This window comes from Semicossyphus pulcher, unplaced genomic scaffold (assembly GCF_022749685.1).
Source record: "Semicossyphus pulcher isolate SPU_LCO1_2020_fin unplaced genomic scaffold, fSemPul1.0.p SCAF_17, whole genome shotgun sequence".
Classification (NCBI taxonomy): domain Eukaryota; kingdom Metazoa; phylum Chordata; class Actinopteri; order Labriformes; family Labridae; genus Semicossyphus; species Semicossyphus pulcher.
In genome coordinates, this window is record NW_027211681.1 from 22,118,091 (window position 1) to 22,136,877 (window position 18,787).

At 42.2% G+C, this 18,787-nt stretch overlaps 1 protein-coding gene across 3 annotated transcripts; it reads left to right on the plus strand.

Annotated features, from left to right (window-relative positions):
• Positions 1–308: 308 nt before the first annotated feature.
• Positions 309–18,008, plus strand: LOC138594787 (axin-1-like). Of its 3 annotated transcripts, none has more exons than XM_069666014.1 (13): positions 309–363; positions 3,040–3,730; positions 5,190–5,383; positions 5,502–5,657; positions 6,929–7,063; positions 7,170–7,266; positions 7,657–7,794; positions 10,040–10,430; positions 11,548–11,725; positions 11,827–12,003; positions 13,435–13,734; positions 13,818–13,967; positions 14,060–18,008. In XM_069666014.1, the coding sequence occupies exons 2-13, from the start codon at positions 3,110–3,112 to the stop codon at positions 14,184–14,186; spliced, it is 2,664 nt and encodes an 887-aa protein (XP_069522115.1). In that variant the 5' UTR covers positions 309–363; positions 3,040–3,109; the 3' UTR covers positions 14,187–18,008. The 3 variants fall into 3 exon arrangements, with proteins under 3 accessions (XP_069522115.1, XP_069522114.1, XP_069522116.1); XM_069666013.1 differs by lacking the exon at positions 309–363 and adding an exon at positions 1,951–2,096; XM_069666015.1 differs by lacking the exon at positions 309–363 and adding an exon at positions 1,951–2,096 and having other exon boundaries at positions 11,830–12,003.
• The last annotated feature ends 779 nt before the right edge of the window (positions 18,009–18,787 follow it).

Sequence of the window (18,787 nt, forward strand, 5' to 3'; positions counted from 1 at the left end):
GAATAGCTTGTGATGAGTTCTCATTAGGTAAATGGGATACAATGGATATGTAACCACATTGTTAACATTGAGAGGATATTAATGTCTGACAACTGCAGGCTAATCGCTCTCTCTCTTTCTCTCTTACTCTCTCTCTCTCTCTCTCTCTCTCTCTCTCTCTCTGTGTGTCATACACACACACACACACACACACACACACCCAGCGGTGGCAGCTCGGTGCTCCTGACTGACTGACAGCCCGGCGGAGGCGACTGACAAGCGGGATGCTCAGGTGGTGTCGGCGGCGGTGTGCTCTCCGTGTCCTGTCAGTCACTCTTCACTCAGCGGAGGTGGGATCCATTTACTGAACACCTGTTTCCTGAGGTAAGAAAAGCCGCCTGGTTGTTTTGTCACTGTTTCTCCCTGACATGTGGTTTTTGTCTCAGATTTGTCTCGCAGTCAGAGTAGCTGATTGCCCGGAGCAAAGTAAGCTGTAGGCTACCTGCTGTACATGTTGTCTGTGCTGCTGCTCCTGCGACCGGTTCTTTTATTTCTCCTGTTTTAATGCATGCCATTCACATTTATGGCAACGTCTGTTACAAAATATATAAATAGTTACTAATTAGAGTCTATTAAAAAGCTAGCGTTTATATCGCAATACACTTTATGTTGTGAATTCTGTAATTACGTGTTGGTGTCAGCAGGGGCGCTGCTGGGCGAAATTTCGCTACCCTGATATAGAGCTGCGACAACTAGAACCGTCATGATATTCAAACCCTGATTGAAAGCAACTTATTTGATGTAATGCCAGTGGTTAAATTAGTATATTTACATTTACAAAACTGCTGTACTTGAGTACAATTTTGAGTTACTTGTACTTAACTTGAATATTTTACTTTTATGCTACGTTATGCTTCCACCTCACTTTATTTTAGATGAAATGTAAATATATTTTTTGCTCCAACACATCATAGATAAATTATAATAAAATGAATAAATAAATAATAAATTTCACTTAGAAAAATAAATGTATGACCTGTTATTTACACATTATGTATTATTTTCATTTAATTATTAATTTAAATGTACATATATTCAGAAGTAAAAAATGGCTCCTGGACCAACAACAAAAAGTATTGCTTAATTATGGAGTAGTTTTACATTGTAGTATTTTTACATTTACCTCAGATAATGATCTGACTACATCCTCTTAACCTGCGTACTACTTAATTTTGGTTACTTTAGTTAAATTTTACTTTTACAAAATGAGCATTAGAGGATTGATAAATGTGTTTAACAAAAATCACTGTATGTAATCTGCTGACATTGTTAGAGATATTTCTTTGGTGTAAATAGTGCAACCTTTATTTTTAATATTATATATGCAAATAATATATGCAAGTACTGTATTTCAAAATACACCGGCAGTAAGCTGTAGTGGTGAAAGTAATATAGTAATTAAATTTACTTAACTACTGTACTTAAGTACAATTCTGAAGGCATTAATGCTTTACTTGTGTATTTCAATTTTATACATCACTACATTCATGAAGAAATATTATACTTTTTTCTTCAATACTCTAGTGTAAGAGGTATAGCTTTTTTGCAAACTAAGATTTTAAAAACTTAGAATAAAATTATACTATATCGTACAATTGTTTATTATACAACACTAAAACGTTAAAATTGGAATTCACCGGTAATCCTTATCTCATAGTGCAAGGTATAATAGATGAATAACACTGGAAACTTTACCTGACATGTGAGAACTTTTACTTTGGTACTTGTAGTATTTGCCTCTAACGTTAATGCTAATTCAACCGAAGTAAGGAATACTAATACCGGGAGCTGTACGACGCGCGGTGTGTCGCTTCTATTCGTCGCACTTCTATGAACGTACTACACACCGCACGGCGTCGGCGTGCACGCACGTATTCTCTCTCGCTCTGTATTATTGCTCTGAAAGAAGCCACCATGGGGAGTTAATGGGATAGTCGACGGGTTATTTTCGTTAATATTTAATATCAGAAAGCTATCCATATGCTGCGTTTTGGAGCACACAGTTCACGCCAGTATCCCCAATGCAGTGGATTACGGGGACCGGGCTTTCAGAGACGGTAGGACAGATACTTTTGTGGAAAACACGGGACGTTTACGTACCTAGCTAAGCTAGCCTGCTAACAAGCTAACCAAAACTAGCTAACACTCAAGCTAGCTGGCGCTGCAGCCAGTAGAGTGGAAAACGTGCCCTCGCTTTCTTGTTTTGATTGATCTTAGATGGGCTGATTTGTTGGTTTTAATCTGTAGGGAAGTTTAGGTTGCTTCTCTGTGAGTTTACTTGGCATGAATAAATTTACAAAGTACGCTTGTGTTGAAGTGTTTTTGCACGCAGGCCCGTCTTGTGTGGTTGTAGAGTTTGTTTCTGTACCCATCCCCCACCGTCTTTGCAGGCCAAGATGAATGAGATTCTCACTTCAAAGCACTGGCAATGGTGGTGGCATTGCTACAAGGCTAGCTAGCTGTCTTAGCTTGTTAACATTACTTGGTTATTTACAAAACTATGTCCAGTCACACGAAGCTTTGTTTTGACAACTGTTGGCGGTAGCTTTGACGCTAGCTGTTTAACTGATGACTAAAACTTAATGGTGAACTTCAGCTGGGAAATTTAAACACACAACATTGAACTCTTTTTTGTCTGACTGGCGTCTTAGTTGTTAGTTGAAAGTAAGAGACGCTTTATTAACAACATCTAATGCTAACTTCTGTATGTTAGCAATCAAGCCAAATTAGCATTCTAGCAATGTTTTTTAGGTATAGTGACAAACTTCGTCTAAATTTCAATCACACTTGTCTGTAACCTGCTTTTTCTATTTTGTGTATGTGGTCTTCTCATCTTAAATTTGTATTGCTTTTTAATGCGTCTGTGTATGAAAATAGCGGTCTGACACAGTTATGGGGGTGAGATGAGTCAGTCTTCCTTATGGTCTTAGTAATAATCTTCATGTCCTTTGTGTCAACTCCCACTGCTACAACTAACTGCCTTTTTTGTTTCAATCATAGGGTGAATTGTTTGCCAGCAAAATCATTGCTAGAGGGGAAGATCTGACCTCTGCCTTGAGCAACCAGAGACATGAGTGTTGTCAGAGAATTACATGGGATTGGGTACAGGGGCGGTGGTGGGGTTGTGGCCTCTCTGAGCGGCCCTACCCACTTTACCGAGGATGCTCCGCGACCCCCAGTTCCTGGTGAGGAGGGATCTGATGTGAACCCCCCTGTCCAGTCAGCCAACACCCGTCCAAACACCCTTTCCCAAACACTTGGCTATCCCCCGTCATCCTCGTCATCTAAAATGGGGGATCCATCAAGTTTCACACCCTCCTCGTCGTCAGCGACCCCACGTCGCCCCGATTTGGACTTGGGGTACGAACCAGAGGGCTCAGCCTCACCAACTCCACCTTACCTGAAGTGGGCCGAGTCACTTCACTCCCTCCTAGACGACCAGGAAGGCATCCAGCTGTTCAAAAACTTCCTGTGCCAGGAAGGGTGTGCAGACCTTCTTGACTTCTGGTTCGCTTGCTCGGGGTTCAGGAAGACGAGCCAGGAGAGGAGGACAAAGCTGGCCAAGGTCATCTACAGGAAGTACATTGTAGACGGAAGTGGGATTGTCTCCAGGCAGATCAAAGGAGCCACCAAGAGCTTCATCAGAGACTGTGTTGGAAGGCCGCATCCAGACCCTGCCATGTTTGAACAGGTAATTAAGTAATTGTGTTGTCCTTGTCTTTTCTTTTTTTTGGTACTGGTTTGGTTCAGTCACGCAAGGTTTGAAAGTTTAGGCTGTTGCTGTATCAGACAATGCTAAACTTCAATGATGTGAAGGCCGACAACATACAGAAAGTAAAACCGAATTGGGCCTGTTGGCACGATAAGTTATGGCATCTGAAAAGCAGCACTATTAGCTTTGTTGGCAGCGCTGTGCTGACAACATAAAAACTCATAAAGTTGACCTCTGAACAGGCTCGAGGATCTCGAGTATATTTGTCACAAAATACCAAATCCCACTTCATTTGTTGTGTAGAAAGTTTATCTTGTATGCATTATTTTAATTTTGGACGATTTGCACTTGAAATAAATGCTGTTGTTGCAGACTTATTGCTTATGATGGACCTGTCATCCACATTTAGTACTTCCTAACTGAAAAATAATCTTTAGGGGGCAGGAACGGTGGCCCAGGAGCTATAACTGGACATGGGTTGCTGCAGTTGAAATTCAGTTACAGTATCTGAGACTCATTGGTGCCTAACAGGCCCCTGTTGCCATAAAGGACTGTAGTAAAATTAAAGTAGTAGTTTTAAACATGGGAAAAGTTTTCTACTTTAGTTAGTTAACCACAACACTGCAGCAAATGATGCTGGTTGTAGATTCAAGTACGTTTTTCGCTTCCTTGCCCACCTGGCCCCTTGATCCTTTTTACTGTTTATGTCTCTTGATAAGACGCAGGTCAGCTGGATGTGTGTTCAGAACATGTGTATAGAAAAATGCTTTCACAGCCTGTTAATAAAACTTTCCAACTGTAGTTCCTTACTGTAGTTCCTTACACTTCACCGCTGAACAACAAAATTACACAGAATGAGGTTACATAATCACCATAATGAACCAATTGAGGCTGGTTTTAGTTTTCTCTGCAGCCAACCTTTTCGCTGCACTCTCTCTTGCTTTCTTTTCTTTTGCTGTTTTTTAGAGGATTTTTTGGAGCAGGTTTAATGTTCAAGCTTTTGTATATTCATTTTCATCCCTAATTAAAACATTGGTTTACCAAAGCCAAGTACAATCTGACCGTCATTCAAACCTGGTTAGGAGGACATTGACAAAAGCTTGTTGGCTAGGTAGTCCCTTACATAAATGTTTCTTTACTGCATGTGATTGTTTTGGCCTGGAATGGGTATTTTTAATTTGTTATAGAACCATGTAGAGATCATAGCAACTTGTGTTCACATTTATATTCAAAATCTAAGCAGTGTTGGTGGTTTTTTCAGCCTATGTCATGAATAAAGTTGAACCAAGTGTTAGGTCAGAACGCTTGTGTGTATGAGTAGGGGGAATTAACTAAGTGATTTAAAATTGTGTGAAAAGAAGACCCCCTTTTTGAGGCATCATTTAGTTTTATATCATTTCTCCAGATTCAAGATAATCACCGTGTTTTTTTGTTCCAGGCCCAGACAGAGATCCAGGCCATGATGGAGGAGAACACCTACCCTTTGTTTCTGAAGTCGGATCTGTACCTGGAGTACACGCGGACAGGAGGCGAGAGCCCCAAGCCGAACCCCAGCGATCAGAGCCCTTCATCTGGTCCAGCTAAGCCTGTGCCTGGGTACTTACCCACACTTGCTGAGGATGAGGAATGGAGGTGAGATGATAATAAATTAAACTAATGGGCAACTCTAAAACAAAAAAATTCTCATTAAGTGTGAAAAGATGATTGGCTCCGATGTTTGACTAACAGATCACATTTAATCTGATTTTAGGTGTGGAGGAAGTGGGGTTAGGGAGGAGGAAGAGGAGAAAGATGAGGAGGAGTGTGGAGACACACCAGCTGGTAGGCTGACTCATAGCCTGCTGATGCAGACAGCACCGCAGAGAGCCTCTACCAACAGGAGGAGGCCGGACAGCAGGGAGTACAGGTGTGTGTGTATGAAAAGACGATGTCGTCGAGTCTATTTTTCTCCTCCCTCCTTTACTCTTAGCATCATCATGTTTACACCAACTGACTTCACCCATTTTACTGTAATAGTGGAATTTGGGTGTAAATATAGATACCTTGAAAACACTGCCCCTTTGCATATCTTCTAATTGCTTTTTTATTTGTCTTTTTTCTTGACTTAAAATGTAAAGCAGATCAACATTTCATCACAGGAGTTAAAACGTTTTTTTATAAACTTGAGACATGTCCCATAGAAATTGATCCTCTGCTAAGTCCCGCCCCCCCCGGTTACTGTTGCTACGCCTGTCAAGCTTTCGCACCGGCATGTAAATATTATGGCGTTTTCAACTATAACAGTGAGAGATGTTCCAAGGGAAATTATTGCAAATTTCTGGAAAAATAGTCCCCAAATATCAGAGAGAAGTAGACAGAAAGGATGAAAACACATTTCAAAGCTACATCCAGAATATAATTTGTCAGCGGAGTGTTGAGAACGAAGATGACATTAAAAATCGAGACAAAGTTCACCGGCCCTAATGCAAGCATCAGGCACCCCATTCATGTTAAGGACAATCATATACAGGAACAACAATGTTCTTGCACAGCAGGGAAAGTCAATATATTGTTTTATTTTAAGCAAACGTTTAGTTATGATTCCACTCACTTTTTTAAAAGCATGTCAGGATGTTGCTTGCGTATCGTGAGCGTGATCCATATGCTGGATCTCCTAAAGGAGAGCCCAACAAAATCCTGAACAAGTTTGCCACAACAATGGCACAAACCAAGGGGTGGTAAAGTAAAGGCTGTGCTGATATCATCAGTGTTGGTAGCGAAGGCCAGACAGGATTGCAAGCGGTGGCCAGTTTACTATCTTTAACAATTTCTAATCCATGTCCGACATCTCTCCTTTTGAGTTTTTGGCTTCGGAAGAGCAAAAAATATGACACCCCCCTCTAAACTTTGATGATATCTCCTGTCGGACTTGCAGATTCCATACGCACACCGTTTAGGCATTTCTTCATGTTCTGAAAGCTTGACAGGCCTCCCGTGCCTAGTTACGGTTGCTAATGTAGGATTGGACCGTGGCCATTCAGGGGAGGGGCTTAGCGAAGGGACAATTGTGTTTTAATGCAATGAAACAAAACTAATATGATCCTTACTTATGTCTAGCTGTGTGCTCACCAAGTGTTTACTGAGGTTTACATGTATCGACATTTTAATGTTAACTCACCACATTATAATCATCCTCAGAACATGGCGGGAACCGGTGAACCCGTACTACGCAAACATGGGCTATGCCCGTGCTCCAGCGACCAGTGCCAATGACAGTGAGCAGCAGAGCATGTCGAGCGATGCGGACACACTGTCACTGACCGACAGCAGTGTGTAAGTACAAATAATAATCATCCAATCATCCACTCTTGAATTAAACCTTATAGTGAATAAGATGTTGAGATCCGTGTGTGATTGACGTCTGTGTGTTTGTGTGCAGAGATGGTATTCCTCCATACAGATATCGGAAGCAGCATCGTAAAGAGATGCATGAAAGTGCCAAAGCTAATGGACGTGTGCCCCTACCTCATATACCTGTAAGTTCTTCACAGCTGTGTTTGTGTAGCAGTAATGGTAACATGATCGTTAATCAAATACCAGCTTGTATGTGTAAAGAGATAGTGTTGCAGCTTTAATTATTACTGTAGCAGACAAATACATAGCCTCGAGGTACTTATCTTGTCCCAAAATGATGTGTTATATTGACAGAGAGATTCTGAGGCACACAACCGTCGCATGTTTTTCTCTTAATCGGAATTACAACAACTGTTTTATGCTTCTTCTGCTTCTTGTGATATTTAATTATTCTGTCTTTCCTGGCTACATTTCTCAATACTTTACATGTTAGGTCACTAAAGTGGCATCTCAATTTGCAGATGTGCACGGGAATTTGTGGTGTGTAATTTTTCGCTTGTTTCTATAAACAGCGCACGTACCGCATGCCAAAGGACATCCACGTACAGCCCGAGAGGTTTGCAGCTGAGCTCATCAGCAAGCTGGAGACGGTTCTCAAAGAGAGGGAGGCTCAGGAAAGACTCGAAGAGAGGCTGAAGAGAGTACGACTGGTGAGTAACCGTGTGTTGGTGGTGTTGTTTCCTCAGAATTACCTGATGAATAATGAATCAAATTTGACAGTTATTGTTTTACTTATGAGAGCTGTGTGGCGCGGTTGGCAAATTGGCTCACAGCGAGTTCAGCAGCAATGCAGGAGAAACACTGATGATATTCTGGGATTTTATGACTGGGCTATGGCCTGGAAAGCATTGAATTAAAATCACAGTATAAAGCCATCTAGTCTAACTGGAAATAGAGTTTTGCTCTAGATAAATCATGATCAAAGACGCAGAAAACACAAGCACATGACCAAGAAAAGGATGTTCAAAATATCACTCTCTTTTACAACGATTCAATATGTTGTGATACTGATCTGATTTTGTATGCAGCTCTTATTGGAAGTTATCTTTTTAAATGTGTGTTTCTTTTATTTCTGTCGGGCTGTCTAAGCAATTTTATATCAAGTACTAAGCGAAACAAAACTTTTCTGTACATGATATTTGAAAAATGGCGTCTTATCTTTTGCAGTTGTGCTTATAGATCTTCTGATATTTTCAGTCTTAACACACTCAAGCTATAATTTTGTCATATCTGGCTCACCATACAACTTATAGCATAATAATCTCTGTTAAAGATTCTGCTTAAAATTGCAGAAGCTGTAGGCGCAAGGTTTGGGTATCGGACGTGTTCCGGTTACCGTTTGTGGTGTGTTTGTACTAGGGGTGCATACGGGTACTCGCTAAATAAATTTTACCTCTGTCATTTAGGCCTATAATTGTTATTTAAAAAGCTTCCATGCTTGTTGCTTTCTGTTGCCCCACGGCAATATTGCAAATTCAGCGATGATGTCATAGGAACCGCAGGCAGCCGGCTGTAGCTGAAGAATCCTGTGAAGACTTAGCTAAAAGCTGCTGGTGAAACGTTGGCTGATACAGACAGAAAAAAGCTTCTCATGGCAATACTGGGAGTCGGTCAGCTGCTTGGTCCACACCAGGGGTGGTCAACCCTGCTCCTGGAGGGCTACCTTCCTGCACGTTTTAGGTTTCTCCGCACTCTAACACACCTGATTCGAATGTTTCGAGCAGATCATTCAAATCAGTTGTGTTACAGTGCGGAGAAACCTAAAACATTCAGGAAGGTAGCCTTCCAGGAGCAGTGTTGGCCACCCCTGGTCCACACGCTCCAGCTGGCCATCAATGATGGTTCCAAGGTTGTCCCTAACCTAGAGCGCATCAGGGGAGCAGCTAGTCCACCACAGCGCCCTATCGATGCAGGCTCTCCACCTGAAGCAGGATCCGATGACCCTCCCAAAGCACAGCGTTGTCCAGTGTTGTAAAACCCACTGGACATCTGATAACGAAATGTTTGCATACCTTGTTGAACAGAGGTGGGCAGTCGTTGCTGTCCTCTCTGACCGATAAATACTGGAGGGATATGTAGGAAATCACCCCAGTGCTTATTCCCTGCAGGTGGCAACAACTGCCATATGTGGCGAGCAGACGGTCTCCCTGTCCATTGCTGATTAAGCCGCACACAACCGAGTAAGCAATGGAAAGGGAGACTTTTGTAAACTGGAGCGCATGGGGGGGAAAAAAACAAAAACTACAAAGTGATTACTTGAGTAATCTTTTAAGCAATGGGACGAGTAATCTGTTAGAGAAAATGTTGAATTTCTGCATCCCTACTCTGAGTAGTATTGAGCGATCATGTAACAGCAGGCTTTGGTGGCTGCAGAAAAAACAGTCCATGTGGTGAGCACAAGGGTCATAATGCCACCCCGGCTCACGTCGTCTGTTATCTGACAGGATTTAGCTTTTAATTAATCTCTAGAGATAAATATCGGCATGCGAGTGCAGCTAACAATCCAGTCTTAGATGTCGTATCACAACTCCAACTCTGTTCTCGCTTCTCATGTTGCTCGTCGGACTGTAAAGAATGCAGCGCGCGGAAAAGGAAGTCTTTCATCACAAACTGCTGGCTACACCGGAAGCCCTGAAAAGTTGGTCGTCGCTCCCAGAGACTTTGTCGTCTTCAGATAGCCGAGGGGTTCCAAGATTGACAGCCTCATAATGAATTCTGTCACAATAAAATCACCATTGCCCTCAAGCCAAAGCACCTGTTTAACTTGAAATTAATTACATTTAAAAAAGGATTTGTTCATTTCCACCTTCTGACCTTGTCTTTGCGTGTTCATACTGTTTGATACGTGTTTATGTCACATTTAAAGAGGAAGTCTTTGTCTACTTATCCAAACAGGAAGAAGAGGGCGATGACGCTGACATCTCTGTGACAACCTCCATGTCCTCTCATAGCTTACCACCTCCCCTCCCCTCATCGTTTCCACCTCTCTACGGCGCCCGTTACTCAGAGACCACTGCTAACACGGCATCGGCCGCCACATACGGCGGCCTGGTTGCAATGGAGGATTCCCTCGACGACGACCCTGAATCTATTCTGGATGAGCACGTGCAGCGCGTGATGAAAACGCCGGGCTGCCAGTCGCCGGGGGCAACCAACAGCACCTTAGGAGGAGGGGGTCGGCATTCTCCTCCCAAATCATCACGTTCGCCCGACGGCGGGATCGGGCCTCCTCACTTCCCCCCACACCGAGGGGGAGGTCACACTCTGCCTGTCCCTGGGGTCAAAGGTAAGAGGCTGTGGGGGTGAGGGGGGGGGGGGGGGGGGGCATACAGTGTGCTTTAATCATGCGTTATTTTCTGTCTAAACAGAGCTTAAAACAGGGCTGTTCTCAGCTAATAACGGGCCATGATTGGCACGTATTGTACCATAACTCCTTGTCTTGTCAGATGATTCTGTGCTCTTGCAGCTGTCACAGTGAACAAGCGACTGTATTATAGTAATTGTAAACAAACCCCATGGAGAGATACGTTCCCAACAGTATATTCCACTATTATTTTCCAACCTCCCTGACCTGCCTTGAGCTTTGCTTGGACCGCAGGCAAATCAGATCGTTTTGATAAGCAGTCCGCACTTTTATTTGCAAGTGATCAGAAAGGAGTCCTGTGTTCACCTGCACAGGTTGCATTAGTAACCCTTACGCTAGTGATGTGACTTGCAACAAAAGAAGGAAGGGAAATGAGATCCATCATCTTGCTCTCCAACAAAATCACACTGTCACATTGCTCCTTCGTCACACTTGCACCAGACAAACTCGGCTATAGAGAAGGTTATACTCTGGCTTTGCAGGTTTTCATTGTGTGTGATGCAAAATACACTTTGAAATCTGATTGAGTGTGCAGACTGAGACGCAGAAACACGTTTAAGATCGCCTACAAATTTTGGCTGGAAGCCTAAACAAGGCCCTCAGTCCCAACCCAATTGCTCCCTACTGAACCTGTCAATCTTAATTAACTGACAGATATAAAGGTGGTTCAGCAATGTCATCAAACAGCTGGGCACTATAGGCTTTGTCAAACTTGACTCTTACATGAGAATAGATAAGTGGTGGGAATCACAGGGTAACTCACGATACGATATGATGTGCGATATGCCCATTATGATAATATCACGATACATCGATTCTGCGATAATTGATGTATTGTAAGACAATCGTATAATGATGCATCTTGATATCTGATTAACTGAAGAATACAAATGGATTAATGTATTTATTCACTGCACCTTGGTGTCAGTTTCACTGACTTTGACACAAACTCAGATGAAACGATGTACCCGTTTCAGTCAGGACTTTGGTTTTGAGAGTTGCAGGCGCATCCCTTAACTTCTTTTCACCTTCGTTTCAGGTATGCATCACCACAAGCCGCTGTATCACCACAGAGGAAGAGAAGGGCAGGAGGAGGCGGGCTCTAGGTCTCAGGCCAACCTCCTGTGGAACGGAGACCCAGCTAATCAGTACGCAGGGAGAACTCGCAACTACGCTGACGGGGCCGGAGCCAGCACGATTGACGGCATGGGTTACAGGTAGGCTTGCGTGGTTGAATGCGCTCACATTTTCTAAGTCTTCAGCAAACTGTATGTCTTCAGATGTTCTCACCTGGTTTCTGTTGCCTTTCATTCTGCAGTAGTAAAGGCAGCACGCTATCACGGCGAGGTTGTAAGAAGACATCGGAGACATCGGGCAAAGGTGAGGAGAGTGGGCGTGGCATGGAGGGCCAGGTACCAATGGAGGATCTGGAGAGAAATCAGAAGATCCTGCAGTGGATGATGGAAGGAGACCGACAAAGGAAGAGCTCTCACAGGTGAGCATTGACATCAATTTCAACATGTTATTTTATTTTATTAATTTATTATATTTTATTAAGCTTGTAATGTTTTACCAGTTTTAGAAGCTTGTATCAGGCAAAAGGCAGAGGCAGTAAACGTGCAGGATGTAGAGATGAACTCTCTAGATAATTAAACCCTGATGTGTCTAATATGAAATCATGTTATGTAAACGTCAACAAATCTTTGGATGATCTAAAGCAGAAATAAGCTGGTTAATTTTAGGTTAATACCCCAACTTTATCCAGCCGACATGTAATCAACATAGGCCTTTATTTGGTGTCTTGTTTGTGGCCATCTGATAAATATGAAGTGAAGTAGGTAAACTCCTCCTCCGCTCTGTATTGATCTCTAACAACCAAGAAACACCCGGCTCTTGGTAAATGCAAGTATTTCCACCAGCTAGATGCTTAGGTCGTCTGTTGTGTTGATAGTGAAACCGACACGTACAGTTGTGTGCCTTAAAGGCAAAATATTGAGCTTAGAGAAACCATATAAACACTCTTTAAAGCTTAGAGAAACAGGAGAGTCAGATGATGATTTTCTCTTGGCTTCAACCTAGGAAAGAGTCTGTATACATAACTGCTTTTACTTAAAGTAGTAATCTCGAAGGTTTTCATTTAAATAAATGTCTCTTAAGTCACTATCTATCGCTGAATGAGGTAACACAACGGTGATTGAGCCTATGGCCCACTGATGAAAGCCGCTGCATTTGCAGTATTACAGACTGGGTGTCTGTGGTAACTTGTGGAAAAAATCCCAAGCGGCGCCCAGTTAGTGACGCATGTTCCATCAGCCAGCAGTGGTTGGTCTGTCAGAGAGTGTAGGCGGAGCTAAGCGGCTGCTTTTCCGGTCTCTGCAAGTGTTGCGAGTAAACAGTAATCTACTGTGGCTGAACAAACAAACAAAGATGGATGACTACAGATACAACTTCAACAAGAAGTGAAAATCCAAAGAAAGAGAAACAAACTCGACGCTCAGATGAAGCAAACAGTCTAAAAAGGAAAGCGACCGTCAGCGAGGAAAATCAAGAGTTACAACTGGAGCCAACCGTGGACGTCACACATGCAACACTGTCTGGATATCTGGGAAGTGTGCTCCTGCAATTACCGTTTGTCGCCATAGGTGCCGCTAAAGAGAACGAAACTGAGATCTTCGAGATTGCAACTTTAACAATTGCATTTTTGAAATGAGAATGTAAATCTCACAAAAAGCATGCACACAAGAAATCATGTCCTGAAGCAGGGTTGAGTGGAACTGTATTAAATGAGCTGCATCAAATGCTTGTTTTGGATGCTTTGGTTCCTTCAGTTGGTCCTTTCTTTAAATTGGTCTTGATCAATCTCAACAGGGCGACTCAGTCTCGTCTTTTGATGCTCATCTTCTCTCCGTTCTCATTGTCTTTACAGCAGCAGCACCAGCAGCTCCAGGAGGACGGCGGCCAGCAGCGAGTCACCGCGCCCAACATCAGTGGAGCGACTTGGAGCTGTGCACCCCTGGGTCTCTGCCCAGCTGCGCAACAACCCCTCCTCAGTGTCCCCCGCCCTCCCTGGCTCGTCGTCCGGCCAGGTCCAGCCCTCGCACCCTTTCATCCAGGACCCAGCTATGCCCCCCAACCCGGCTCCCAACCCCCTCACCCAGCTGGAGGAGGCTAGGAGGAGGCTGGAGGAGGAGAGGAGGAGGAACGCACTACAGCAGGCCAAGCAGAGGTAAATGTATAACCCAAAACCACATCTTTGCAGGGCTTTAACTTGTGTTTTTGAGTGTTTTGACATTGCTCTCTCTTTCTAAGGCACAAGTCTGGTAAGCGCCAGGTGTGTGAGAACATGACCGTCGCTTACTACTTCTGTGGGGAGCCGATCCCATACCGAACATCTGTTAAAGGCCGGGTGGTGACTTTGGGCCAGTTCAAGGAGCTGCTTACCAAAAAGGGCCATTACAGGTGAGATAATCTGATCTATGCATGTTAAGATATATAGTTTTAATGTTTTTGTGGTCCAAAATAATCGAGCTTGTCTGTATTTTTGTGTGCAGGTTCTATTTTAAGAAAGTGAGCGACGAGTTTGACTGCGGTGTCGTGTTCGAGGAGGTCCGTGACGATGAGGCCATCTTGCCCATCTTTGAGGAGAAGATCATCGGGAAGGTGGAGAAGGTTGACTGAAATTTTTCGGGAACAGGAAGATGACACAGATTTGCAAGCAGATCATTCGAACACAAAAGGAGATCGGAAGAGAACTTTGGGATTGGATAGAAATTCAGCGGTGAGAAAACGAACGAGAGAAAGTAGAAAGATGGAAGGAGCAATGTGTGACAGAAGGGAGACTGAGCTCATGGTAGAAGCTCGAGTATTAAAGAGGTGGTTATTTTTATGGCATATCTGGATATCTGCGTCATGCCTGGATCAAACTCACATACAGCGAAGAAGCTCGGCCAGATGAAACGGGAGCGGAGGAGAGGAACGTAAATTATTTCACCTGTCTCATCTCCACTGTGGATATACGAGGAGCGCTGTCAAATCTGATGTCTGACCAGTCTTCCTCTGCGATGGATGGAAAAGGGTGAGGCGACTGCTGGAAGGAGAGAGGATTAAGTAGTCTTCCACTTCTGCTCTGGAGGAGCCTGTCCTCCGCAGACCATTACGATGCTGCTACATTACCACGGAAACTCTTCAACGGTGCTCGCGACAGTAAAGAAAGCGTTTTTTTGTTCCATTTCGGGAGTCTCGCTGCCTTTTGCTGTCTCTGTTCCTCATCAGCTGGCGACAGGAGGAGAGGACAGAGGATTTTGGGGGAGTGGAACTTTAGCCTGCTTCTCCTCTCGTCGACGTCATAGCCTCAAACAGGAACTGTTCTCACCCGTGATTCCTAGATGTCATGTAGTGATCTCTCACACCGACATGTTCAGACAACAGTTCTCCACACAACTTGTTTACCAAAGCTACATATTTTTGATAAGACAAGTGTCCTAGCTACTTGTTTCATTTTATTTGAATTGTGTATGTACAAGGCAGGTACTATTACTTATTAATGCAGCCTAATTTCGTTATATCTCGACTTTAATGTTGTATTATTGTGTATGTTTTGAAGCTAGTTCATTAGTCATTTCAGGGCAGCCATTATGTTTGTTTTCTCCTCTCTATAACACACCCCTTCACCTCAGTTCTGTACTGTTAACCTTTGAGTGCGCAGTTTTTTTTCTCTACGTGATGGATTTTAATTATAGGGTTGTTTTATATTCACCTTCACAAATTCTCATGAAAAATACGAGCGCACACTAAAGGTATGCCGTCTTTGACCACAGTATCTGTTGTTTTTACCAGGTAACACTGTCACCTCATTTTTCAGCTACACTGAGCGCCTGTGTACGTAACTCCAAGCTCAGTCTAGGTGCCTGCCCGCCCGCCCGCCTGCCTGGCCAGTGCCATTACTATCTAAAAAGCTTACTGCGCGTTGGTGAGTGTGAAAGCCTGTGTCATGTATGCCTGAACTCAGCCAAAGAGCATAGCGTGCGTCCCGTATGCCGACATTGGTGTGTTTGTGCAGTCCAAGTCCACAAGAATCTAATGTCTCTTCCCATCACGAGCAGAAGGGAAGCTTCTCCTTTTGCGGTTTAAAATCTGCTGCTTATTGCAAAAGAATAGTTTGACATTTTGGGATGTGTGCTTGTATGCTTTCTTGCAGAGTTAGGTGTGAAATTTGATGCCACTTTCATGTCTGTATGGGAAGTGTAAAGTTAAGGCAAGCAGTTGGATGTAGCTTAGCTTAGCAAAGCGTTGCATGAGGGAAAGAAACTGGAGGGAACAGCTAGCCTGGTTAAACAGACTAACTACTTATTGTTATTGAATATCTTCTGGATGAATCGATTTGTCTGTTAAATGTTACGATATTATTATTCCCCTTAACTCCAGGGTGATCGATTATTGAGCTATTATTTCCATCATCAAATAACCTACAGTTTTTTCACGGGTGTGAAAAATGCTAATCCGATTCCCAGAGCTCAAAGTGTTATCTTCAAATTGCTTCTCATTTCCAACCATTAATCTTAGGGATGCACGATATTGGATTTTTTGCCGATATCCAATATGCCGATATTTCCAACCCTTTCTGACTATTTTGATACCGATATATTAGGCACATGTGTTTTTTTCCACCTAATTGCAGAGAACATCAAGTCTCCCCTGAATTGATATCATGCCTACTCTTGTTGAAGTGGCCCACTGGCAGATTCTTGAATGAATGAGATTTGGCTCCTCCTCGCATGACCGATGCTGTCTGTTTCGGAAACTTTGAAAAGCTGCCATACCGTAGACATCTTGCACCCTTCTTCACGCTTGACGAAAGAGGGGTGGCGGACACACACTCAAGCATTTAGGCTGAATTAAAGCGTTGTTTTATCGGTGGAAATATCAGCAGAAAAATTACATATCTGCCGAAGCAGATGTGTCATTTTCAAGCCATAATCTGCAGATACCGATAACGTGCCAATAATATCGTGCATCCCAAATTAGCCTAAAAACTAAATAGTCATCATTAACTTTTATAAATGACAAAGGAAAGCAGCAGATCTTTACAATTTACAAGAAGCTTGAACCAGCAAATGTTTGACTGCTCATGGTTGGTTTAATAATTAATGCTGGTTTTGCCCGACCAGCAGTTCCAAGCAATAAAAGGACAAAAAGTTCTGCACAATTTAGAAACTGAAAGTTAAGTGTTTGGTATTTCTGCATGGAATTTTTGAAAATGTTTATAACAATAAATGTTCCCAGATCGTCTAATCAATTAAATCTCTAAAATATCAATGTATAAGGTGTTAACTACTGAGCCTTAAAGGTGCAGGTAGGCAGGTTTTGAGCCAGGCTAGTTTCTTTTTCCCCGTTTCCAGTCTTTCTGCTAAGCTAAGCTAAGCTAACCCAACTGCCTGCTGGCTTTAGCTTCATAATAACATACAGACAGGACAAATGGTATGAGTGTAGCTCTCAGCAAGAAGCCTAATAATCCTATTTTTGATATTGGAAACAATCCCTTCAGATTTTAAACATCAGTACAGTACTGCAGCGAGGCCTCGGGGCCAGAATATGAAAAAGCACCGTGCAGACAATGCACTGATCACACACCAGCTACGTAAGCTGAATGTAATCTGACTTTTTTAAACTTTTAACCTCAACAGAAATCCTTTCGCTGGTCACATCATCATGTCTGTCTTCAGTGTTGATCTCAAGCTGTTGGCCTGATTGTTTTGTGTTATCTATGCTGGTAGTAAATTGAATGTGTTCATCAAACAAAGAGATCCTACCGAACGTCTCGCAGGAATGTCTAACATGATTCGTCCTGGGCTGCTGCCCAGAAAGGGAAACATAGGATCGTAAAAACATATTTGTCCTTACTTCAACCCATTATGCCTTCAATATGAAATTTAAAATTTAGATATGTATTTGTTTATAAAAAATGTAATTTTAATAATCACCAAGCATGTTCTTTATAAGGAATGTTTTCCTGATGAGTTGAATTATCTATTTTGTTTTAATGTTTATGTGCAAACTGCGACGGCCCTCTGATATATTTTATCTGTTTTGTTAGAAAGAAAGCCCAGGGACAGTTTAATGACAACATTTGTTAAGAGTTGTTTCTTGTGATTATGATTCGATGGACAAAACAAACAACCGCGTCTGTTGTGTTGTCAGTTTGTGTGAAACACAGTGCCTTTACCATGTTATCTTTGGAAATATCTTTATTGAACCAATCCATGCTTTTTAATGGAACTTTTTATTTTCACTCAGTCAGTCCCGTTGTATTTTTTAAGCTGCAGTCATGCTTGCTCACTTCTGTTCTGATAGATCCTCTGCTGTAAATATGTACATTATCATTTCATATGTGTCTTCAGACCCGCACCACATGTCCACGGTGTTTCTGTTTTTCAAAGGTAAACGCCAAGATGTCACTGTGCTGGTTCCACTTGTACATTTCTTTTAAAAAGGTACTTCATAATAAAGATGTTGAATAAAAAAACACCTGTCTGTTATTGTTCTTACGTTCTCTGTGTAGTGGTGATAATAATAACTTACATTTTTGAAAGCTCCTTTCAAACCAAGGACGCTTCATACATAATGAGGCATACAAAATAAAAATACTAGAGCAGAAAATGATACTAGATGTGTCTGACTTTGATGTTACCACTGAGGCCACCAGCCTTGATGAACAGGTAAATAAATTATAAATATACTCTTGTACATGGCGAGTGTCAGGGGTTGAGTAGATTTACTCTATAATTTATTTAACTATGTGTTTGAGGATATTTTATGGAAGAATTTCTATTTTCTGCTACATTTTACTTTACCGAGGATCCAAGATAAATGTTGACTGATATTTTACAATTGACTCTTGTTCATTAAAATTAAAACATTTTCTGCAAATGAAACCATAAAAAATATAATCCTTGTAAAGTAGTTAAAAATGGCTACCAAATGACTAACTTAATTTATTAGTGTTAGCAATCAAAGGTTCCATGTTATACTTAAATGTTTGAATAATGATAATATAGTGAGAACTATATTTGCACTACTACTTCTATACATGTCCATATTTTGGTGTGCTACTTTTACCCAAGGAGCTCTGAATACTGTGTTCAGGATGCATGCTTATGGATGTGAATCTAAATATCATTAGACAAGTCCTAATTGTACTTTGAGAGGGCCCTCAAAAAAACTTTTCCTCCCCTCAGTGATACAGTTATTTAGTGAGTCATTTTTCTTTATCGTTTGTAAAA

Coding starts and splice junctions, on each gene's coding strand:
- LOC138594787 (XM_069666014.1), top strand. CDS start 3,110: ATGAGTGTTGTCAGAGAATTACATGGGATTGGGTACAGGGGCGGTGGT. Junction 5,658..6,928: donor CCGGACAGCAGGGAGTACAG/GTGTGTGTGTAT, acceptor AATCATCCTCAG/AACATGGCGGGAACCGGTGA. Junction 7,795..10,039: donor GGCTGAAGAGAGTACGACTG/GTGAGTAACCGT, acceptor TTATCCAAACAG/GAAGAAGAGGGCGATGACGC.